Raw genomic sequence first — 26,054 nt, 5'->3', positions numbered from 1 at the left:
TTGCAAGAAGGGTGGTCTTATCTTCTGGCATCAAGTTGCATTCCTCAAGAGCACATAGTTTTTCTTCTAAGTCTTCATTACCAGCGATTTATTAGATCCCATTAAAAAAAAAAATTATGCATGCTAATTTGGGTGAAAATGGTTGCTCCAATCTAGTGTGTGCAAAGAAAAGCTCAAATGCTTAATATTTTTTTTTCTGGATCATGTACATGATGCTAGTTTTTTGGAATTGTTGTTTCTGTTCATGTTGTTGACATGTTTTAATCTCTTTGTTAGTGTTAGTTATCTTTTGCATGTTTTTAATCACTTGTTTATAAGTGTTCTTATTGATAATTTTAATTATTTATTGTAAAGTGCCTAGAGATTTTTATTCGCCATCAAGCAGTATATAAACTTTTATGAATAATAAATTTTAAATAGGCAGGTGATGTTGGCTTCTGAAGCAGCTGTCATTCTTGAAAGTACCTGGGCACATCTTCCTCTTCTTTGGTGATCACTTACAGCAGAGTAAGATTGTCTTCCATAAACACGGTTTTAACAATGAGTCCGTAAGTGACTGTGGAGGCCAATTCTGGATCCACACGTCTTTCCACAGTGGGGACATGGGTTTCCGGGTAGGAGTTGATTACGGTGAGGGTTTGCCAAGTGTGCCTTACTTTTAGCACATTTCTCCCTTTCATCCTATCTTCGAGTGTCTTCAAAGCCCATGACACCTTTGGTAAAGGCTGTTCTCCAATTGGAGCGCTCGCAGGCAAGTGTTTCCCAATTGTTGGTGTTTATACTACATTTTAAAAATAGGCCTTGAGACAGTCTTTAAACCTCTTTTGTTGACCACCAGCGTTACGCTTCCCATTTTTAAGTTCAGAATAGAGTACCTGGGCACATAGAGAGAGCAGGGAAGTATGAACACACCTGTAGCCATTGTGACATTTATTCACACTTTCAAAAAATTGTATTTTCCCATTCCGCTGCAATTGGGTTCAACACTGCAATACATTCAAATGCATAATTGTACAACAGCAAAATCCCACCGACTTCAAGTTGGAACTTAGATGTCTTGAAGCCAACTGAGATCAAAGAGTCTTCAAAGGGGTCCATGATCCGTTTCAGGAAGGATAAGGCATCAGTGGCTACTCAGGGTGATGAGACCACATCTCCCTTGATTGTAAAGGGAACAGAGATGTTGCTGAAAGAAACCCAGTTGAGACAAGTGTTTGCAAACCATGAAATTAATGTATCCAAATATTTTAATCAGCTACATGTATCAGATCATGTTGTGTAAATACAGTGGTACCTTGGTTCTCAAACGCCTTGGTACTCAAACAACTTGGAACCCTAACACTGCAAACCTGGAAGGAAGTGTTCCGGTTTGCGAACTTTTTTTGGAAGCCGAACATGCTCCGATTTGAGTGCTACACTGAGGTCTGCCTGTTTTTGCTATTTATTTTGCATTTTTGTTTTTGCTGCTCTTTTTTTTGTGACTGTGTGGGACACAGTTCAGCTACTGATTGATTGATTGACTGACTGCGTGACTGCAGTACATTGTTTATGGCTTTCATTTTATGGATCTATGTTCTCGTTAGATAGTAAAATTCATGTTAAATTGCTGTTTTTGGGGTTGTTTTTAAAAGTCTGGAACGGATTAATCTATTTTGCATTACTTTCTATGGGAAAGCGCACCTTGCTTTTGGAACGCTTTGGTTTTGGAACGGACTTCCGGATCGGATAAAGTTTGAGAACCAAGGTACCATTGTATGAGCAACCACTGAGGCACAGCACTTCTCGTCTTTTATTCTGGAATCCCAAGAATAACCCCATTAAATAAATAAATAAATAAATAAAAACTTTGTTCAAAATAAAATGCAACACATAACTAGAGGCAAAAGTCAGTCTATGTGCATGCAGAGGTACACATTCTTTCTTTAGAAAGCCATGTCATAAATGTGTCACCATGGCGATGCAATGAAAGATGGGGCATCACATAAGATTCCGGATTCCATAAGTTCCATATTCCAGGAACATGACCAGTCATAAATGGTCAGCTGATGATTCCAAGCCTGATAACTATTCTCCCTCCTTAACATTCTGCGCAATGTAGCTGCTAAAGTCCTTATCAGTCACCGGAAATGTGTTTACTGATGTGTTTAATGTGTTTACTCTGCTGGTCTCTTTTCCTTTTCCAAAATCAGTTCAAAGTGATGGTAGTAAGGTAAAGGAACCCCTGACCATTAGGTCCAGTCTTGACCGACTCTGGGGTTGCAGCGCTCATCTCGCTTTATTGGCCGAGGGAGCCGGCGTACAGCTTCCGGGTCATGTGGCCAGCATGACTAAGCCGCTTCTGGCGAACCAGAGCAGTGCACAGAAACGCCGTTTACCTTCCCGCCAGAGCGGTACCTATTTATCTACTTGCACTTTGACGTGCTTTTGAACTGCTAGGTTGGCAGGAGCTGGGACTGAGCAACGGGAGCTCACCCTGTCGCGGGGATTCGAACCACCAACCTTCTGATCAGCAAGCCCTAGGCTCTGTGGTTTAACCCACAGCGCCACCCGTGTCCCAGTCAAAGTGCTGGTACTCACCTATAAAACCCCACATAACTTGGAAATCAGGTACTGTACTTAAAATACTGTTGGTTCCTGTGTACATTTTAGCCAATTTCTAGTGCGCTTTTGAGAATGTCCCTACCATCTGAGGTGACTGGGAGAGGACATGTTTTGCTGTGGTGCCTTGTCTGGTGACAGATTTGTATGGCGAAAAAATATAGCTTAGAGAAACAGCTATAATTAAAAGCAGAACTGACGAAAGCTAGTTCATGAAGCAAAACATCTTCCTGTGAGTCTAGCAGTGTAATAAGCATTAATGAATGCAAGCACCCTGAGTTGTTATTGGGGGGAAACTGCAGAAATACTGAATAATAATAATAATAATAATCCTGTTTCAAAGCATTTTAATTCTACACTCCCTCTGGTTTGAAAATATTTCCCATAAAACGACCATCAAATTCTGGGATATTAAGAAGGAAGGGATTGCTACTGGATCCATACAGACACCATAACTTAACTTCCCATGGACTTAACCCATGGAAGACAATTTTATGTAGACTTCTGTTTACTTATTTTTAAAAATATTGCAAATGCCACACTTTTTAAGAATTATTCTTTCCTAGAAGCAGCCACCCTGGCTCCCAGAATTCATTTAAAATCACAACATGCAAACCCAACGGTTTACCTGGTTTGCATATTGAGGATTTTTGAAAACTTGCTGTAAAAGACATTCATTAATGTATCTACATTAATTAAGTAGTGTAAAAGTGATTTCATGACATCTGTATCCAAACAGATGTTTGGCACAATCAAGTTGTTACTGGATACCTATTTAGAAATGCATTATTGCACTTCGGCTGAAAACAAGACTGGTTTCATATCATTTTACTTGGAGGCTGTGAGGAATTCCATTTGTTTTCTGATTATGTCATCCCCTTTGTAATAATGAAGCCATTTAATAATTTTGTGGGGAACTGAAGACTCTTTCTCTTGGCTGAAAACCAAGCATCACATGCACATTACCTAGAGTGAGTTTATTTTTCATGATTTTGGCATATTTCCTGGTTTTGGATTGAGGTTTTATTTATCTTTTAAAAGCGGTGTGTAGATTACGCGTTATAGTGATCCTAGCTATAAAAGTCTCTGTTATAAGTTGTGGTTTCTTTGGAACTTCTGAGCAGACTTGTGTGGGAGCAGACTATGCTCTGATCCAGCCATAAAAATGATAGCTACTCTTATATATTGTTGGTAATTGTTTGATATGTATACACATTCCCTTTTTTGAGCATTTGTTGAGCCAGTAAAGGTAAAGGTAAAGGTACCCCTGCCCGTTCAGGCCAGTCTTGCCAGACTCTAGGGTTATGCGCTCATCTCACTCTATAGGCCGGGAGCCAGCGCTGTCCGCAGACACTTCCGGGTCACGTGGCCAGCGTGACAAGCTGCATCTGGCGAGCCAGCGCAGCACACGCAACGCCGTTTACCTTCCCGCTGGTAAGCGGTCCCTATTTATCTACTTGCACCCGGGGGTGCTTTTGAACTGCTAGGTTGGCAGGCGCTGGGACCGAACGACGGGAGCGCACCCCGCTGCGGGGATTCGAACCGCCGACCATGCGATCGGCAAGTCCTAGGCGCTGAGGTTTTACCCACAGCGCCACCCGCGTCCCATTTGTTGAGCCAGTAAAAGATACCAACTTGCCTGTTTTTGTTTCTGGCATTTTAGGGCCAACACAGCAACAAATACGCAATAGGTATTATTTTAATTTGCTCTATTCCATGAGCTCAGGGATTGGTTATTATATTATGCATGGAAAAGGAAAATTCTCGTTTCTAAGGATTACAACTTAGCTGTCAAGGAAAAGTGAGGCCATGAATTAACTCATGTTTTTTGAGGAACGCGGGTGGCGCTGTGGTCTAAACCACAGAGCCTAGGGCTTGCTGATCAGAAGGTTGGCGGTTCGAATCCCCGCGACGGGGTGAGCTCCCGTTGCTCGGTCCCAGCTCCTGCCCACCTAGCAGTTCGAAAGCACGTCAAAGTGCAAGTAGATAAATAGGTAGTGATGCCGCACATGTGCTGTACATAGCGGTTTGTCAGCGGCGTGCTCCAGTTTGCCGTACGGATGGTGCCGGAATCCTCTGCTCGCGGCTGTAGCGGCGACGGAGGAAACCCACCACCACCTGTATGGTGCTGAAGTGGCACCGGCGGCAAACCGCTATGTACAACACATGTGCGGCGTCGCTACATACAGCGCATGCGTGCGACGCTGCACATGTGCTGTACATAGCGGTTTGCCACCAGCACCGGGATCCTTCTGCTCGTAGCTGCAGCCACGAACGGAGGATCCTACATGGCGCGATGGCTGCTCGTGCTGCTGTGAGCCACTGCAGGGTGCCTTCTTGTCACCCCCCCCCAGACATGGCACCCGGGGCACACCACCCCCCACCCCCTGTTGCGACGCCACTGCATAAAGATAGAATAAGTCCCCTACACAATATACAGTGGTACCTCAGGTTAAGTACTTAATTCATTCCGGAGGTCCGTTCTTAACCTGAAACTGTTCTTAACCTGAAGCACTATTTCTGGGTTAGCAGAGTCTGTAACCTGAAGCGTATGTAACCTGAAGCGTATGTAACCCGAGGTGCCACTGTACAGACATCTCTTTTTCCTAGGATGATAGTTTATTTAGACAGTCCGTGCAAAGATGAAGTTGTATTATTCCATTTAAATGCACAAAAATTAACATTTTCAATTTATTTTCCAATTGGCTAGTTACTACACTGAATTAAAGGGAAATAATTGAGGAATAGATCCTTCGGGGGGGGGCGGGTCTCAATATTATAATGTCCTGTAAATATTGACCATTCCCGAGGTACTATTTCTGGGTTAGCAGAGCCTGTAACCTGAAGCGTATGTAACCCAAGGCACCACTGTACATCGAAACAACAGTCCCTGGTCACAGGTTTGCAATCTAAAACATGTGAAGGAAAAGGGGAAGGATGAGAATGGAGGATGGAATGGAGCATTCTTAAAATTGCACCCTAATTCTTATAATGACCAGTTGCAACGAAGGAAGTTCAGGGAGAGGAGAAGCCAAACGCAGCTGATCTAACCTGAGCGGCCATTGTGCATCAGCTACCCCTATCCTTGCTTGTATTCATTCATTGGCCTGCTTCTTGCTTCATGTTACGTCTTCTGTCAAACATCATGACTTGTAATCAGCATGCGATGCTGTGTTAGTACAGTGGTACCTCAGGTTACATACACTTCAGGTTACAGACTCCGCTAACCCAGAAATAGTGCTTCAGGTTAAGAACTTTGCTTCAGAATGAGAACAGAAATCGTGCTCCGGTGACGCGGCAGCAGCGGGAGGCCCCATTAGCTAAAGTGGTGCTTCAGGTTAAGAACAGTTTCAGGTTAAGTACGGACCTTCGGAACGAATTAAGTACGTAACCAGAGGTACCACTGTGTATATCCCCTTACCCTCCTATTCCTTTGCTGTGTTGTGAGTCTAGAAATGAGCTTTGCGTTGTTAGTGCTTAGAGGTGAAGTAAAATTATTGGTGGTGATTTGATTTTCCTGAACAGCCTTCCTGAACAGCAAGAGGTGACTTAAATTTGTCTAAATAAGCTACCGTAATGCCTGCTTCATATTATATATATATATATATATATATATATATATATATATATATATATTCAGGTGACTAGCTTTCAGAAATATATATGTGATGAAAATATTTACATAATAATCCTGAAAGCGTTGCTCTTTGCATAAAAAAAAAGTGATCATAAACAACCTTGGAATAGTTTGATTCTAACCATGGGTTTCAGCCTTTCGGCAAATAGCACATGCACATTAAATATTGCTGTTCAATATTCATTTGAAGTGCCGAGGTGAATTAAACTAAGTAGGTATTTTCAAATGTCTCCTCTTTTAAAAATGTAGTATGATGTCTTGATTGAAACTATAGATAGAACTGTAGCTTAGCACATATGCTAACGTATGTCATGCTGCAGGCGATAATTGCCATTCCCATAATTAGGAGTTTAGAAGTTATTCAAAAGAGTAGCCCATTAAATGCTTTTACTAAATGACCCTATTAACTCTACGCTGCGGTGGTATCAAACGGTGCTTTTCAAGCGGTTGCACAAGAATTGTGTGGAACTATAGGAGTCTCCAGGGGACTACAGTGGAACCTTGGTTCACAAACTTAATCCGTTCTGGAATTCCGTTCCAAAACCAAAGTGTTCCAAAACCAAGGCACACTTTCCCATAGAAAGTAATGCAAAACGGATTAATCTGTTCCAGACTTTTAAAAACAACCCCTAAAACAGCGATTTAACATGAATTTTACTTTCTAAAGAGACCATTGATCCATAAAATGAAACCAATAATCAGTGTTCTGTACTATCAAATAAATGAGACAGTATTGTAGATGATCAAAATTAAAATTAGAATTTTTTATTACCTGCACTGATGATAGTCATTGTTTGGATGGGGGGACGGGGCTTTTATCAATTTCCACAGTCACACAATCAATCAATCAATCATAAAAGGAAAAACAAGCCACTGTCACAAAAATGAAAAAGCCACACAAACAAAAATGCAAAAAATTAGCAAAAACAAAAGCACCAAATATCACCTCAGAACACTGCAATCAGAAACGGAAGTCTTTAATTATGATTTGGGGTGGGGACTCAAACAAGCTGGGCAAGGGTAAAAACGGGAGGAAAAAAGCCTTAATTAGGACTCAAATGAGCTGTGCAACAGTAAAAATGGAAGGAAGGAAGCCTTAATTACTTTTCAGGAGACTCAAATTAGCAGTGCAAGGGTAAAAACGGAAGCTCAGGAGCACATTCGGCTTCCGAGGCAAAGTTCGAAAACCGAAACACCTACTTCCGGGTTTGCAGCGTTCGAGTTCCAAGTTGTTCAGGAACTAAGCTGTTCGAAAACCGAGGTACCTGTGAAATGTGTTTCTCAGACCTGGTGCATGAGTCACATTAAACCACGGTTTGGATGAAACTGAGGTATAATGTGAGTGGTCAGTGTGCTGGTATGCGTTGCTCAAAAGTTCATGTGGCATGGCTCCCTTGCTCCTTCCTTACTTATGTGTAGGGAGCAAACCTGTGGCTGCCTTCGCATTACGTGTGAACCGGTCCTTGCGATTTACCGTATTTTTCGCTCTATAAGACGCACCAGACCAGAAGACGCACCTAGTTTTTGGAGGAGGAAAAGAATAAAAAAAATATTCTGAATCTCAGAAGCCAGAACAACAAGAGAGATCGCTGCACAGTGAAAGCAGTGATCCCTCTTGCTGTTCTGGCTTCTGGGATAGCTGCGCAGCCTGCATTCGCTCCATAAGACGCACACACATTTCCCCTTACTTTTTAGGAGGGGAAAAGTGAGTCTTATAGAGCAAAAAATACGGTATTTCTCTCCCAACAAACCACAGTGGTAAACCAAGAAAGCTACAACAGCACATCATGGTTCCTGCTTGACTTACCACCTGGTGTGAATAGGAACAATAAAAATCAGGATACAATTATGGCCAACCCTGCAATATGATTAGTTTCTCTTCCAACAGTGTGAAGCCAATGTTTGTTCTTGGCTTACCAATCACCGTTTGTTTCAGTGAAGCAATCTACAATCCCTGGTTAGGACACGGTGCAAAGTCATGGGTTGTGGTTTATTGTTCCCATTCCCTTTAGGGTAGGAATAAAGTTGTAGTGATCTTGACATTCATGGTTAGCAGTTAACTGTGGTTTACTATGACGTGTGAACTGGAACACTGTATGTGAAGTTCTGGCAGCTCTGGAGTTGCCATTGTTAGTGTCTGTAGTAGTTTTACTATTTCCACATGAAAAGAACAAATCTCATTGCAACCGCTTCTTCCAATCCATTTAGTGAGGTTCCATACTGCATTTGGATTCCTGTCGATCTTACTTGCCTTAAGGCAGATGATCATAGTGTGCGTTTTTGAGTAAAGTTTTGCTGAGCTGTGCGTATCTGTGCAGATATTACACTTGCAAATTTTTGTAGTTCTGAGTCCTTGAGTAAGGAATGTATGCGGGGTATGTGTTTGCAAGAAGGGTGGTCTTATCTTCTGGCATCAAGTTGCATTCCTCAAGAGCACATAGTTTTTCTTCTAAGTCTTCATCACCAGTGATTTATTAGATTGCATTAAAAAAAAAAATCTTTATGCATGCTAATTTGGGTGAAAATGGTTGCTCCAATCTAGTGTGTGCAAAGAAAAGCTCAAATGCTTAATATTTTTTTTCTGGATCATGTACATGATGCTAGTTTTTTGGAATTGCATTAGTGATTTGAAAAATATAGAAGACAGACACATGTCTTGCAGTTGTGTTTTGGGAACCATGATGCCAAAATTATAAGATTATCAAAAAAAACAACCACCCTCTATGGCTTGTTTTTAAAAATTTAATTAAAAACGACATTTAGGCTTAAAAAACTGGTTAACTGAAATGTATGCTAAATAATGTGGAAGCTTAAGCGATGCAATTTAGTTAATAACTCTTAACATTATCATATTAGCATTTACCTTTCTAATAAAAATCTTAAACTTTTGATAGCAGCCTTTGCCCATTTGTCATCTTTTCATGGGCTGTTGGTATTGCAGCGATTCGGGCAATTCTTAGCTTTAAACTTTCGCATGCCAGGCAACATTTAATTTAAAAGTGTTTAAAGTTAAATCACCTGTGTAATTCTTCTCAAGAGCTGGATCCTAAGGGCTGCAGCATGTCGGAATCTCAGTGTTAAAGAAGAGGTGAGTGAGACCATAAAAATCACAGGGTAGAATTCAACTTTACACTATTACAAATGTTCTGTATGCGCAAAATTTACAATTCATCGGATGGAACAGTTGTGCCTCTCCCCCCCTCGCCCTGGCCTGCACACTATTTTGGAGGTTCTCTTGAAACTCCCTTAGCCATTTTGAGAGGGACGGACATTGGGTGAAGGAGAAGAGCGAAGCGCCCTTGGAAATCCTTGTGCAGGGTCTTCGCTGATGTGGCTGTCTAGGTCAGGCATAGGCAAACTCTGGCCCTCCAGATGTTTGGGACTACAATTCCCATCATCCCTAGCTAACAGGACCAATGGTCAGGGATGATGGGAATTTTAGTCCCAAACATCTGGAGGGCCAGAGTTTGCCTATTCCTGGTTTAAGGTGAATCCAGACCACAAGATTCTGCAAAGACTTTGGTCTTGAAAAGAAGGGCCTGTATTCTTGCCCTTTCTGGGTCTGATTCTGAAACACCCATGTGGGAGCTTTATTCATGACCTTACTGACTGCTAGACAGGACTACACTCTCTTCATCTTCAAATGCTCAAATCCCCATGAAATTGGCTTAAAGTCATGACTTAAAAGAAACAAGGCCTGTGTTGCTTTAATTTGTATTCTAGTTTGAAAACACATATTCAAGCTTCTCAGTTCCAAATTCTTTATATAAGAAAGGTTTGTTTATTATTTAAAGTATTTTTGCCCTGTTTTTCAGCTGCAGAAGGCTCATACACCCTGGTTCTATTGAATTTTTTTTCAGTTCAGCTTGTAAGATACCATCAAGGTTGCAAGATTCATGATTATAAGAGAATGGTCATTATTTACAGCACATTATAATATTGATACCCCCCCCCCGAAGGATCTATTCTTCAATTATTTCCCTTTAATTCATCGTATGAAGCAACTAGCCAATTGGAAAATAAATTGAAAATGTTAATTTTTGTGCATTTAAATGGAATAATACAACTTCATCTTTTCACGGACTGTCTAAATAAACTATCATCCTAGGAAAAAGAGATGTCTGTATTCCATGCTAGCAGAACACAAGTTATGTATCTTGTCATGCCACCTCATTGACTGTTTTTATATTGCATTTTGAATTACAGTAAGGTATTTTCCTTGTCTAATGTCCTATGGAGGTGGGTAGAATCCAGACCAGATTTCCGTTGGCTTTTAAAGAGGGTTGATTGATTGATTGAATGAAGAAGAAGAAGATTGATTTCTTTGGAATTAAAATATGTACACAGATGTAAAAGAACTCAGACATCAGAGGGCTGTGTTCACACCCTTTGTCCGTTCAGTGGGTACCACTGAGAAGCTCACCATGGCTGAAGCCAGTCACCTCTCCAAACTCTTTTTCAGTACTAAGGCTCAGTTGTGTAAGGCATAACAGCTTTGGCAGAGATGCTGCGGTAAAAGTTACGTATAGCTGTGTATGTCTGAGATCACTGAAGAAAGGGAGGAACACAAAATTAAAGGGTTAAAAGAGGAAACAATGATGACATACAAATCTAGTGAGTGCTGTCCTAAGCTTTATCATTGAGTTACTCTGTAGGAGGATTTGGGAGCAGGTTGAGGAAGAATTTGTACTTGGTGATCTTGGCATTATGTGATATATAAACCAGTACCGCTAATTAACAATTTATTCTGAAATAGCTTCTTCTAGGCGGGTAGTTCTGGTGTTTAGCAATTACCACACAAAACTTCATTAAAATGTTGAAAAACTGGTATGCCAGTGATAGAACTGTAAAGAAACCAAACTACTACAGTGGTACCTTGGGTTAAATACGCTTCAGGTTACATACGCTTCAAGTTACAGACTCCGCTCACCCTGAAATTGTACCTCAGGTTAAGAACTTTGCTTCAGGATGAGAACAGAAATCATGCAGCGGCGGCATAGTGACAGCAGGAGCCCCATTAGTTAAAGTAGTACTTCAGGTTAAGAACAGTTTCAGGTTAAGAACAGACCTCCAGAACGAATTAAGTTCTTAACCCGAGGTACCACTGTACACAAATAAAAATGCATGCAAAGTTAAAGGGTAAAGGGACTCCTGACCATTAGGTCCAGTCAGGGCGCTCATCTCGCTTTATTGGACGAGGGAGCCGGCGTAGAAGCTTCCGGGTCATGTGGCCAGCATGACTAAGCCGCTTCTGGCGAACCAGAGCAGCGCATGGAAACACTGTTTACCTTCCCGCCGGAGCGGTACCTGTTTATCTACTTGCACTTTGACATGCTTTCGAACTGCTAGGTTGGCAGGAGCCAGGACAGAGCAACGGGAGCTCATCCCGTCACGGGCATTCGAACCGCCGACCTTCTGATCGGCAAGTCCTAGGCTCTGTGGTTTAACCCACAGCGCCACCCGCATCCCTAAAATGTATGTACTTTGCAGCAAAAGGACAAGATTGTTTCCATGTATTTTGAATTGTAGTGCATGCAAGTCTGCGATGTTATGAAATGTGAGTAGAAATATGTGAAATGAGCTAGGTGTTGTTAAAAGCAGAAACAATTTGAGTTGGGGTATAGAAAATGTTGGAACTATTGCAGAAGAAAAGAACACTTGGCTTGCTTTTTATTATTGTTACAAAGTGCCGTCTTTTGTGTTCATGACCGTTGTAAACTAGACTAATTTTTATCTAACAAGTTATGTAAAAAAGAGAGAGTAAATGGCTTCTCCAAACAGTGTGGAATAATTGCCTTGTTTATTAGCGAACGCTTGCATGTGTAAGTCTTATCAGATATGTGTGGCATCCAGTTATCAGAAGAAACTATGGAAAAGGAAGGAGTTGCCAGAAAGTACTGTAATGACCAAGAGGACTGGAATGCTGAACTGTGAAAAGATTGGAAACTCAAAGGTGTTGGCATGATAAACAATCTTGGACATTGCTAGATTCATATTCTGGAATGCCTGGCAGAAACTGAAGTATAGTTAACTTGTGCAATCGGTATATATCACTCATTTGTAATATCACTTTAGTTGTGCCAGCTTGACCTAGAGTGGTCAGTTTGGATGGAGGATCTGGAAGCTTTTGTTGCTGCTATGGTTAGTTGGAAATATTTGGTGTGTGTTTTTTAGTTTTTTTTATTCAAAGTTATAACAAGACATATTATCCAAAAACATATCCTTATCCCCCCCCCCATTTTCCCTCCCCACCCACAGAACCCACCCCCCCATCCCACCCCCAGACTTCCCTCAGTTCCAGTCTTTGGTTTCTCCAGTAATGCTGTTTTCTGCCTGTTACAAAGTTGTATAGATCCTCAAACTGTTTGGCTGATTATTATCAGTAAAAAAATTGTGACTGTTTATTCAAAACCTGCCAAGGAGTCCAGTTCGCTTTGTTGCGTCTTCAGATACTTTGTGAAAGGTTCCCATTCATCCTTAAAGTCACAGTTATCCTTGTCCCGTAGCTTATATGTCAATTTTGCCAGTTCTGCATAGTCCATCAATTTTTCTTGCCATGATTCTTTAGTTGGGGTTTCTTCAGTCTTCCGTCCTTGTGCTACCAGAACTCTCACGGCCGTTGTCGCATACATGAAAATGTTTTTCAACTTTTTTGGCAGGTCTTTCCCTACAATCCCCAACAAAAATGCCTTGGGTTTTTTTAACAAATGTTAAATGGAATGTTTTCTTCAATTCATTGTATATCATTTCCCAAATTTTTAAAATTACCTTACAATCCCACCACATATGATAAAATGTTCCCTCCTTTTCCTTACACTTCCAACATATATTTGAACTAGTTTTGTACATTTTCCCTAACTGCACTGGTGTTGTGTAGGAGATACTTGGTGTTTTAACTATTTGTGAATGTTACTGTCTTTTGTCCACATTTAGCTAGTTAATTAATTTTGCTAACTGGACTAACAGGGTTTTTGTAAGGTAACCTTCCAGGTAAACATGCAACTTCCTTGTAACACTGGATTACAGTGAGGATGCACTTGTTTTTTTTTAAATTTGAACGTCAAGATCCTTATTGAAAATAGCTGGGATTCAGTGGTTGCATTTAGATAGGTTTACAAGCTAAGAATCTCATCCTGGTTTGGGATATTGGTTAATTTAGGTAATAGTTCATCACCCTTGGATAAAATAGCCAGTTATTTGGGGCATAACAGGAGTGGGAGATTCTGATAACCTCCTCGCATGCATGGTGGAAATGCATCATCCCAAAAGTCTGGTTTGCTGTTACCTCTGAAAACAGTCACTGTTTCATCATCAGAAACAATTTGATACAAATTGCAAAGCTTAAAGAGACAGATATTCCGACTTAATTTGCGATGGTTGCAGAAAGATCCATGTGTGAGAAAAGAGAGCTGAAATTCAGAGGTGTGCTTCTGCTTGGCAAGGCATTGTGCAGTGAAAGTTTCATCTAATGTCTCAATCCCAAGCCGCATCGCCCAGTATCCAGTATCTTGCAGTATCACACAAATGTCTTCCACTGGAATAACTGCTTCATAGCACAGTGCCACTGCTGGTCGAATCTTTCTTGCTCATGCCTCTCTAGATCCCAACCCAATGTGAATTTTAAAATGGTTGCTTTACATTTGAATCTACGGCTATTAATTATATTCTTTAAAAATGATCCCAATATTCTGAAGAGAGATTATTTGAACACGTCCATATTTTAAGATAATGTTTTTAACTAAATATTTTGATACTCTGTTGCTGACTGAAGCGTGCTAAAGTGGTAAATTAAGGAGAAAATACACTTATGTTTCATTTGCAGGATCCTTCGTATTGGGTGAATATTCACCATCTGGAATACACAGATGGAGGAATCCTGGACCCAGATGACATCCTGGCAGATGTTGTGGAAGACAAAGATAAGGTAGATGGAGAATAATGCTCTATTTTTAACTGGAAATTGTCAGATTGAATTAAGGCTCTACTTGACTGTGTTATAACCTCATATAGCTTAATATACTGAATAGCTATTTCATAGAGTGATATTAGGTTGAATAGCCCAAATAATTAAAATGCTGGCAGGCTTTTGTTGAGGTACATTTCTGCTGCACAGTATCGATGCTGGACAGAAGCAACCTGATGCATTGCTACTTTGCATTAGGACTTTGGTTAAAACTATATTTCCTGCTCCTTTTACAATTCTGAAAAAAGTAGCTGCTGATAAAGTCAAGCACTGGTTTTAGATGTGTGTTGATTTGAAAAGCTGACGCTATTCTAGGCTGCATTAAAAGAAGTGTAGTTTCCAGATCGAGGGAAGTAATAGGACCACTCTATTCTGCCTTGGGACACAGTTGGCGCTGTGGTCTAAACCACTGAGCCTAAGGCTTGCCGATCAGAAGGTCAGCGGTTCGAATCCCCATGACGTTGCTCGGTCCCAACTCCTGCCAACCTAGCAGTTTGAAAGCACATCAAAGTGCAAGTAGATAAATAGGTACCACTCCGGCGGGAAGGTAAACGGCATTTCCGTGCGCTGCTCTGGTTCGCCAGAAGCGGCTTAGTCATGCTGGCCACATGTCCTGGAAAAACTGTCTGCAGACAAACGTCTGCTCCCTCAGTCAGTAAAGCGAGATGAGCGCCACAACCCCAGAGTCGTTTGCGACTGGACTTAACTGTCAGGGGTCCTTTACCTTTTTATTCTGCCTTAGCTAGAACGCACTTGGAATCCTGTGTCCAATTCTGGGTACCACAATTTAAGAAGGATGTTGACAAGCTGGAACGTGTGCAGAGGAGGGTGACCAAGATGCTCAAGGGTCTGGAAACTAAGCCTTATGAGGAGCGCTTGTAGGAGCTGGATATGTTTAGCCTGGAAAAGAGGAGACTGAATGGAGATATGATAGCCACCTTCAGATATCTTAAGGGCTGTCACATGGAAGAGGGAGTTTCCTTGTTTTCTCCTGCTCTGGAGGGTAGGACTCCAGGCAATGGCTTCAAGTTGAAAGAGAGAGGATTCCGATTAAACTTTCGGGAAAAACTTTCTGATAGTATGAGCTGTTCAGCAGTGGAACAGACTCCCTCGGGAGGTTGTGGGCTCTCCTTCCTTGGAGGTTTTTAAGCAGAGGTTGGATGGCCACCTGTCATGGATGCTTTAGCTGAGATTCCTGCATTGCAAGGGGTTGGACTAGATGACCCGTGGGTCTCTACGATTCTATTATGCTTCTGTTTGTTTTCACAAAGCCAGCCTTGCTTCATTGTATGTGTATGAGATATTTATAATAAAGGAAATCACACGCACATACAGCATTGAATCCATCCACATTTTGAAAGCAATGAAGAGGCTTTGCGCAGCTATCCCTGAAGCCAGAACAGCAAGAGGGATCGCTGTGCAGCCTGCATTCACTCCATAAGATGCACACACATTTCCCCTTACTTTTTAGGAGGGAAAAAGTACGTCTTATAGAGCAAAAAATACAGTAGTTTGTGGATAGGGCTGTTGCTATGCCCTGTGCTCTGTTCTAATTCCCCCTCACAATGATAGTACCTGATGACATGTCATCACGCTCAGGGGGGATAGTATGGGGATAAATCGTGGGTGGAGTTCTTTTTTGTGTGGAATTTTGAAGGATTTTTCAGAATTTCTCCGGGGAGGGGGGAACCCTCATGGAAACGAAATGGGATGGGCTTCAATGGGGCTTATGCAGAAACAAGATGGAGTGAGCCACCTGTTCTTACCTGCCTGCTCCATTCAGAAGAATCCACCAACAATGAAGGCACCAATATTGAAGTACTGGTGGCCTGTTGAAGCAGGGCAGTCTTTGTTTTTATAAATATTGAAGGGAAGGGGGCAATGTGAGGTTTCTGGGAGAGAGATTTCATGGGTCTGGGTGCCAGTTGAGAGGTGAGTGGTCTAGCAAGCTTTTCTTGTTCATTGTTTTCATATGAGAGATCATCTGAAATGTAGATGCCGTTGGCTGCTGCTGAATTCTGCCTGTTTGCTGCCTGTCTGCCACTGCAAAAAAGGTGGTTGATTCTAATGAAATTAAAGGCATCTCTTCGTCCTTTTTTGTATTATTTTCCCTGGTACTAAGATGGCAAATGCCAGTAATTTGCTTCTGCACATAAAATAAGCATCTTGATCTGCTTTATACTGAATTGAGACTGTCAGGGCCTCTCCAGAGTCTTAGAGAGAAATACCTTTGCAGTCCTGTTATTTTTGAGCTATGTTAGCTGGAATGACCAGGGAATGAACCATGGAGACGTCTAAATTCAAAGCAAATCCTGAGTCGTTGCCCATTCCATTCTTTTATTAAGAGCCATTGTCTCCAAATCTTTGCGTAATATTTGTGAAACACTACTTTATGGTGTTGCTTCCTGGCCCTGACTAAACACAAGCACATCAGATACTTAACTCAAAGTATATTAATCATCTATCTAAATCATACTCGGGACCCATTGTAATAAGTAGGCTTAAGTCAATTGGTCACAATGGATCTATTCTGAGTATGACTTGGTTGGATACCGTTCTTCATTCCGTGCTGCTTTCAAAGACAGAGGTTTTTAAAATCCTGTATATAAAACAACTGTTTCATTAAACTCAGGACACCTTTGTTAGTGCTTAGAAGGTCACAGGCAGAAAAAAAAAGTTGGGACTGTTTTGAATGACACCATTTTAAAACCCTATAAAGCATTTCACAAGCATTCGTCCAGGGCTTTTTTCTGGGGGTACGCAGGGGTACGCATACCCCTAAATGTTCCGTGAATCTTTGTACTTTTGTCCATTTACTGTATTTATTTTTCCCGATTTGAACTATAAAATAGTGATTTTCTTGAGCCAAAATGAGAGTACCCCTTAACATATTTTTTAAAAAAAGAAAAAAAGCACTGCATTCATTCAACATCTTTACAACAGGCTTGCAAAGGGGATTTGGTGTAATTACCAGCTTATTCTTTTCAAGTTGCTGTTTTGTGTTTTGCAGTATTCAACCTTTCCATTGTATACACAGCACAATCTGCCATCTCCCATTAAAAAAACAAACAGTGAATATGATAGCTTATTAAAGGGGAGAAAGACCAATGTTAAAGAGCTTGCAATCTATTGGTAGCCCAGTAAGTCCAAAATGTCTGCATAATAAGGTATTTGAGTGAATGGAAAACGAACCTGTGTGTGTGTGTGTGTGTGTGTGTGTGTGTGTGTTTTCAGGGGTGGGAAACTGGATTTTGCTGGTGGGCAAGATAGTTACTTCCTCTACTCTCAATAGAATTCTCCACCAATTCTGCAAAGTAATTGTTTTAGTATACTAACAAAAAACAATTACTGAAATTTCTTAAAGTACTATTTCATCCTATAATTTCTCAAGACTGGGATAAGAGAAAAGAAGCTTTATTTATCACATTGTGAAGTAAAATACAGGGAACTTTAAAATGCCAATTTGTTCCTTACATGGCTTACCTCCTGTAAAGTTATGGTAGGCACCTGAAGCAATTTAACCATCTTAGAATTGTCAAAGATAGAATTTGCAGACATTTTTAGTTGTAAGGTTAAAAAATTGCTCCCCTTCTTCTTTAAAAAAAGGGACATACATTTGAATAATGCACTGTTTCTAACTTAAGAAAATTACAGTATAATTAAATGTGGCAGGCTGTACATGTTTACTGTTTCTTGTTGCTAATTAACTGTTGGGATTGTGGCGAAGAGCTGGCTAACAGCTGTTTGAGGTAATAGGAACAGGGAGTGCTTTGGTGGTGATGAGCAAAACAACAAAGTGTTCGGGTATAATGAAAGTCTTATTCATTCTATGTCTTTTCCATCCTTTTGAGGAACCAACTATTCTTGTACGCTGTTTACTTTTAGGAGGATGCTAAAGAAGTGGTTTGAAAGAGGAGGGCAGCCATGCACCTTTTAGTTCCTGGTGTCTGGGAGCTTTCCATTCTGCCTCAGTAGCTCTTCCTGGCTCTGCTGCCTGGGCCAGCCTTCCCCCGTGTATAATTAGAGGAGTTTGCTGCTTTTGAAGTCCCCCAAATCTGTATCCCATCCACATCAGTGGCAGAGCCTACCCTGGGCCACCATAGATACACTTTCTCTGTTTCACCAGCTGCTAGTGAAACCTGCGTTATCTCTTGCATCTCCTTTGCTACCTTTTAAATTCCTTTCTCTTTTCATCTTTCTCCAGTCTTCGTTGCTCACCGCCTGCCCACCCACCCTGGCAAAGAATACGCCATTTCTTCTCACTACATTTTGTTTAATAAGAAGCTAGTGTGCTGCCTCACTCATTTATAACAGTGGTCCTGTATGAATGCAAAACACTGATCGATTGCTCTGTCTCCGCAACCTTTACAACATCCCTATAAAGCTGGGCAGTATTGTTACTTCTGCGTTACTGGTGACCCGGAAACTACAACTAATCCAGAATGCGGCAGCTAGACTGGGAGCGGCCGCCGAGACCATATAACACCAGTCTTGAAAGACCTACACTGGCTCCCAGTACGTTTCCAAGCACAATTCAAAGTGTTGGTGTTGACCTTTAAAGCCAGCGCTGAGGGCCTTCTGGCGGTTCCCTCATTGCGAGAAGCAAAGCTACAGGGAACCAGGCAGAGGGCCTTCTCGGTAGTGGTGTCTGCTCTGTGGAAGGCCCTCCCATCAGATGTCAAAGAGAAAAATAACTACCAAACTTTTAGAAGACATCTGAAGGCAGCCCTGTTTAGGGAAGCCTTTAATGTTTAATAGGTTATTGTATTTTAGTGTTTTGTTGGAAGCTGCCCAGAGTGGCTGGGGAAACCCAGCCAGATGGGCGGGGTATAAATAATAAATAATAATAATAATAATAATTATTATTATTATTATTATTATTATTATTATTATTATTATTATTACTGAGTTGCCAACATCCCCTGGTGCCCACAAACTTTCTGAATCTCCTTCCCACATACACTCGCTTCCTCCCTGATCACGTGGTAGTGAAAATGGCTTACCTTTTTCTCGAAATGTACATAGAACCGAAGCAAGGAATTGGAGGATGGTGCTGTTTTCGACTTCCTCTTTCAGCTGTGTGTGCTTTTCAAGGTTGAGATGAATTCTAATGGGCCCAACTTTTGCCCACTTCCCTTGGAAAAGTGAAACGTGTGTGGAGACACTTTCTTTCTGTTTCTTGGGTGTGTGTGTGAAGAGATGTTACCAGAGGAGGTGGAGGCCGCAGCCCTCCAGGTGTGAAAGCTCCAGGTGTGCCCATGGACCTAAAAAAGTTGGCATGTAGTGAATTAGTTCTTGGTTGTGATGAGATTTCTTTAGCGTGGTGGTTCAGAGTGTGAGCTTGCAAGGCTTATGTTTCAAATTTCGCCTCTAGCTGTGAACTTATTGAGTGGCCTTAGGCAAACCATTCTTGTTTAGCCTCATCATTGGTATGGGGATAATTACACCCAATTTCCTTCGCAAGCTGTTGTACTAATGCTCAAGTAATGTTCAACTAATGTTTGTGAAGTGATTTATAGAGTGTTCAAAGTATCTTGGGCAATGCAATCCTCACCGTGTCTACTCATAAGTAAGTCCTACTGAATTGTAACTGTAATCTTTTATAGTTTTATTAGGCATGATTCTTCAGGTTGTTGTTGCTTTTTTAAAATAGAAATAAAAATGAATCCACGAACACTTACAAGCAACCAATCTCTGCAATGTTTTTATCTTCATAAATTGTGTTTCTTCTGCCCAGAGATCAATTCAATCCATTTGGAGGTGTTCATGGGATTAAGAAGTCTAGGAAAGCACAGTGTTGATTGACGTTTGTAATTGCACATCGTTGTCCTTCTCTGTGTGAACTATTTTTCTTTCTGCTCTTCAGGTCTGAGAGCTCTTGTCTCTCACATGACAACTGTGCATGCTAGCAAGATGATGTATGTTGCTAGCATAGCAATACACTTAAATATTTTAAATGATTAAAAGTCTCCTACTAATTTACAGTGAATTTGGAGAAGATAACAGCCTGCATATCGCAGAACAAATGGCCAAAAATATTCATTGAGTCTATGTGGGAAAATTGCGTGGTTCAGAATTTGCAGCTCCGGTGGTGTATTATTAGTAAAATCTAATACAGAACTTGAATGAAAGGCAAATTAAAACATTATGCATTTAAAATCCAGTCTAAAGACCTTTATTGGTCAATCTGCTGTTCTCATTCTACTTTGTGAAACATTATTTCATTGCCTTTTAAAAATCTGTCATATGCTGGAAATATTGAAATAATTAAACACGTTTGATTTTATGCATACATTTTCTAAAATTAACTGCCTTTTTCACACTAATCTGTCTTGCCTCTAATTGGGTTGAAATGTGTGAAAGGGAGAGCGCTTGATACAGAACAATTTTTCAAAGGGAAGCTGAGGAGCAGTCAACAATCGCGAGTTATTAGGTATGGTTTTGTTCAGGGGGTGGGAAGGAGAAGAAAGCAGCTTGTGCTAACAAGGGACAGTAGCTTTTGCACCAACATCCTTCTTACAGGTTAAATAAAGCATTTACATATTTGTTACAAACAGATACTGAATATTTATGTGGCGGTTAAAATACATTACCGTTTTTTCTGAATGGAAGGGATATGTGATGCTCTGTAATAAACAGCGGAACATTTTCACTTAATTCTCTTTTGCATGTATTTAAAATATTACATCTTTCTGCTTTACTGATGCATTTTTGGGTGGTTTTGAATATTCAGATTCACAGGGAATCTGTGTCTTAAGATTTTCCCCAACTTACTTATTACAGTCCCTTTTTCTGGGGTGTGGAAGTAATATTCAACATGTTCAAGTGTTGAGCAACAACACCTGCTCATAGAAAATGTCAGTTCTCCTTCTGCATTATCATGAAGTTTTCCGACCTAGCTATACGAATGCAAAATTTCATGCTGTGCTTAAAATTCTCACGTAAGAGTTTTATAATTTGGGCACATCTGTTTTCTCTTGCGACTTTTCTCTGAAATGTCTGTCAATTATGTTGGGATTTTAGTTTCTCTCTTCTGTAGTGTGAGTCACTTTGTACTGGTTTATAGGAAGGAAAGGTAGCTGTATTGATCCATAAGGGGAAAAAATCTTCCAAAACCCACAGTGGAGGAATACAATTTATTTATTTTTTTGCCACAATTTTGTTAGCTGTATTTAGGACCAACCACAATGTGTTGTCTGACTGTGTATTTAAGGTGTTACCGTATTTTTCGCTCTATAAGATGCACCTTTCCCCTCCTAAAAAGTAAGGGGAAATGTATGTGCATCTTATGGAGTGAATGCAGGCAGGAGGCTCTGCTCAGCGCTCCCTTTAAAGAGCCACGTGGAGCATGTGTGCGGCTCTTGGGGCTTTTCCCTGAGGAGGGAGAAGGGCTGCCCTTCTCCCTCCTTAGGGAAAAGCCCCCAAGAGCCGCACACATGCTCCACGCACTCTTTAAAGGGAGCACGGCTCTTGGGGGAGCCTTCATCCTGCTGCCCAGGAGAGGCTGCGCACGGCTATCCCATAAGCTAGAACAGCAAGAGGCCCTCCCAGAAGCCAGATTCCTCTTGCGGTTCTGGCTTCTGGGATTCAGAATATTTTTTTTCTTGTTTTCCTCCTCCAAGAACTAGGTGCGTCTTATGGTCTGGTTCGTCTTATAGAGCAAAAAATACGGTATTTTATTTCATAACTGTAACAGGGTATGGAAAACAGAACTAGCCATCCTTTTCTCTCTCCCAATAGCTTATAGAATGTGATGCCCCTCCAAATACCGGTATATTCTAAAAATACATACATATCTGTACAACCTTTATTCATCAGACTTGTACATTAGTTCTCCCAAAGCTGTAAACTCTGTATGCTGTTGCAAAGTTGGTTCACCACTTCTCCCATAAGGCAGAAAGTTGCATGATGACTACACTCGACATCTAGGTTCAAAATAGATACCCATCAACAGCTAATATGGAGATGTGAATATAATAGTAAAGATTTGTTTGACCCCCTTAGGCTGCAATCCTAGCCCCACTTATTTGGAAATAAGTCCCAGTGGATTCAGTAGGAACGACATGAGTAGACATGGTTAGGATTGCTCTGGAAATGCTATAGATGTTTCTACAATAATGCACGAGGTAAAAAGCCAGAAAGACTGATTGATACATACCTAGTGTCTGCATCTTAAAAAGTAGAGACATCACCTTGCCAACAAAGGTCCGTATAGTTAAAGCTATGGTTTTCCCAGTAGTGATGTATGGAAGTGAGAGCTGGACCATAAAGAAGGCTGATCGCCAAAGAATTGATGCTTTTGAATTCTGGTGCTGGAGGAGACTCTTGAGAGTCCCATGGATGGGAAGAAGATCAAACCTCTCCATTCTGAAGGAAATCAGCCCTGAGTGCTCACTGGAAGGACAGATCCTGAAGCTGAGGCTCCAATACCTTGGCTACCTCATGAGAACAGAAGACTCCCTGGAAAAGACCCTGATGTTGGGAAAGATTGAGGGCACAAGGAGAAGGGGACGACAGAGGGCGAGATGGTTGGACAGTGTCCTTGAAGCTACCAGCATGAGTTTGACCAAACTGCGGGAGGCAGTGGAAGACAGGAGTGCCTGGCATGCTCTGATCCATGGAGTCACGAAGAATCGGATAAGACTAAACGACTAAACAACAACAGTGTCCAGTTGAGTGGAGGTTGAATTCTGCCCAAGTGTTTTGGCTATGCAAACATGAAAACAGCAACCTTTTCTCTAATGGATGTTTGTAGGATTTGTTATCACACCCAAGAGAATTCACCGATGCTTGGGGAGGGCTGACTTATTTTCTGTACGCCTTAGGGCAAAAACATGGTCTAGCTTTCCAAATCTTTTTGCAAACATCTGCTTCTCTGTAACACGATTTGGGTGAGTTTGAAAGTATGACATCTCTGGAGGAAGTATGGAGATATTTCATCCTGTGCCTCTGTAATAAAAATCTTTTATAAAAGTGAGAGGTTAGGAGGCAAAGGTTCATGTAGTCTTGGTTGTCCGTCCATCCTCCTTGCCCCTTGAGGCAACGGGTTATGACGCAGTGGTAATTTCAGAATTTCAGAATTGCCTTTATTTCTTTCAAGCTGCTTCTTTTCAATTTTGCCTCCTGCTGCTACTGAAAGTGAAAGGAACAACCATACAGGAAAAAAAAGACTATGCTGTGTTCACTTCTTCTAAGAGGCAGTGGGTGGCAGAAGGAACATGGCTGGTAGTTGTCCTCAGGCAGCAAACTAATAATAGGAGAAACAGCTTAGTGCCTATAAAACACCTGGGCTGCCTTGTCAACTGCTATGATAAACACATCTCTGTGAGCCATACAAGAGGCATTTGGGCAGGAATACTTGTTTTTAGTAGGTTGGCGAAAGACTTGAGTGGTCTTTATTGTACAAGACCTGAGACTTGACTGTGCATTTGAAATAGTGCTATTAAGATCAAAGGAATGCATACAAAGCAGAAAGAAATGATATTTTACAGTGTAAACCTGTGTAAAAAAGAATTTTATATCAAACAGTATAATGAGAAGAATGGGAAGGATTGTGCTGTTAACTATACGGACCTTTGTCGGCAAGGTGATGTCTCTGCTTTTTAAGATGCTGTCTAGGTTTGTCATTGCTTTTCTCCCAAGAACAGGCATCTTTTAATTTCGTGACTGCTGTCACCATCTGCAGTGATCATGGAGCCCAGAAGGTAAAATCACTCACTGCCTCCATTTCTTCTCCTTCTATTTGCAAGGAGGTGATGGGACCAGTGGCCATGATCTTTACTGTAATCAATAAAGGTGTGGCCAAAAAAATTACCGAATAACCTTAAACAAAAATTCTGTGTCTGTGTGAATTTCTTTATGCTAATGGGGGATGGCTTGAGGGTCTTGCCACGCAACCAGCAAAAAGGCACCCAGACAACTCTCCACACCCCCCTAAGGAGTTGGCACTTTTTTGCGTGGAGGGCACTGTGGGCCACATACAGCCCAAGATCTGCAGGGTAGCCACCCCTGCTTTAGGTAGTACCTCTTTGATTATTTCTTTGTTCACAAAAATAGTATAGCTTCACATTACGTATCCTGTATTTTGTTCGCGCATGTAGTGGCTGGTAAATTATAGTTAGTGGTTTTCCTTGAATGGTGCTTGCTTCATTCCTACCCTAGTGCAAGAGGAGATAAACTATGGGTAGGCAACCTAAGACCTGGGGGCCGGATGCGGCCCAATCACCTTCTCAATCTGGCCCGCGGATGGTCCGGGAATCAGTGTGTTTTTACATGAGTAGAATGTGTCCTTTGTTTTAAAATGCATCTCTGGGTTATTTGTGGGGCATAGGAATTCGTTCATTGTTGTTGTTTAGTCGTTTAGTCGTTTAGTCGTGTAGTCGTGTCCGACTCTTCGTGACCCCATGGACCAGAGCACGCCAGGCACTCCTGTCTTCTACTGCCTCCCACAGTTTGGTCAAACTCATGCTGGTAGCTCCGAGAACACTATCCAACCATCTCGTCCTCTGTCGTCCCCTTCTCCTTGTGCCCTCCATCTTTCCCAACATCAGGGTCTTTTCCAGCGAGTCTTCTCTTCCCATGAGGTGGCCAAAGTATTGGAGTCTCAGCTTCAGGATCTGTCCTTCCAGTGAGCACTCAGGGTTGATTTCCTTAAGAATGGATCGGTTTGATCTTCTTGCAGTCCATGGGACTCTCAAGCGTCTCCTCCAGCACCATAATTCAAAAGCATCAATTCTTTGGTGATCAGCCTTCTTTATGGTCCAGCTTTCACTTCCACACTTCACTACTGGGAAAACCATAGCTTTGTCTATACGGACCTTTGTTGGCAAGGTGATGTCTCTACTTTTTAAGATGCTGTCTAGATTATTCCCCCCCAAAAAAACATATAGTCTGGCCTCCCACCAGGTCTGAGGGACAGTGGACCGGCCCCCTGCTGAAAAAGTTTGCTGACCCCTGGGATAAACCATGAACCCTAGCTTAGCAGTATGTCCAATCCGGGGATCATGGTTTATTTCACGTATGTCAACCTTTGTGGTTTGTTAAACTTACCCCATTTTCTCATAGTTGTTCCTTGAGCCTTTAATTATGTCTTCTGTTGGAAATTCCACCCCTTCCTAACAACTGAAATAAATCTTTGCATTCCATTGATTTCTGTGGTGTTTTTATCTTGAGGCAATATGTTTAAAAATGGTGCAGAGAAACATGATTTACATTTTTTAATTTTTGAAAGGGCATCCATATTACCATTCCGTCGAACTCCATTGGTCATTTTTTGGGTCTCTGGGTAATGAGAAGAGGCAAGGCAATAAAAATTTGAAAATTATAGAACCTAGCTTTATTCAACGAACTCCTGGTGCAAGACGTGAACTGTCATTGCTCTTATAAGGATCAATAAAGTTCCAATGTTAAAAACGGAATTGTTGTCCTCCTTCAGCTTGTTATTAAATCAGTGACAATTTTATTGTGTGTGTTTCCCCCTCCATTTTTTTTTATCTGAGTTTTTTTTTCCATGGCATTTTGTTGCCTTCTATTTTTCCTTCATCTGCTTTTACTATTGGTGAGCAGAGTATCTAGATGCAGAATGTTTGAATCAGGTAACACATAAATGTATGTAAAGTGGTACCTCGGGTTAAGTACTTAATTCGTTCCAGAGGTCTGTTCTTAACCTGAAACTGTTCTTAACCTGAAGCACCACTTTAGCAAATGGGGCTTCCTGCTGCCGCCGCGCTGCCGCAGCATGATTTCTGTTCTCATCCTGAAGCAAAGTTCTTAACCCAAGGTACAATTTGTGGGTTAGCGGAGTCTGTAACCTAAAGCGTATGTAACCTGAAGCGTATGTAACCCGAGGTACCACTG

The 26,054-nt window shown here is 41.3% G+C and overlaps 1 protein-coding gene across 2 annotated transcripts in view; it reads left to right on the top strand.

The window, feature by feature from the left end:
• PARD3B (par-3 family cell polarity regulator beta) overlaps positions 1 to 26,054 on the top strand; it is a 624,466-nt gene that overhangs the window by 28,503 nt on the left and 569,909 nt on the right. For both annotated transcript variants that reach the window (XM_083626664.1, XM_083626663.1), the window contains exon 2: positions 14,058 to 14,159. In XM_083626664.1, the coding sequence (XP_083482790.1) occupies positions 14,058 to 14,159 (102 nt within the window). The remainder of the gene's footprint in view (positions 1 to 14,057; positions 14,160 to 26,054) is intronic.

This window comes from Podarcis filfolensis (assembly GCF_964270895.1).
Source record: "Podarcis filfolensis genome assembly, chromosome: 1".
NCBI lineage: Eukaryota > Metazoa > Chordata > Lepidosauria > Squamata > Lacertidae > Podarcis > Podarcis filfolensis.
This window is presented reverse-complemented; position numbering and strand designations above follow the sequence as displayed.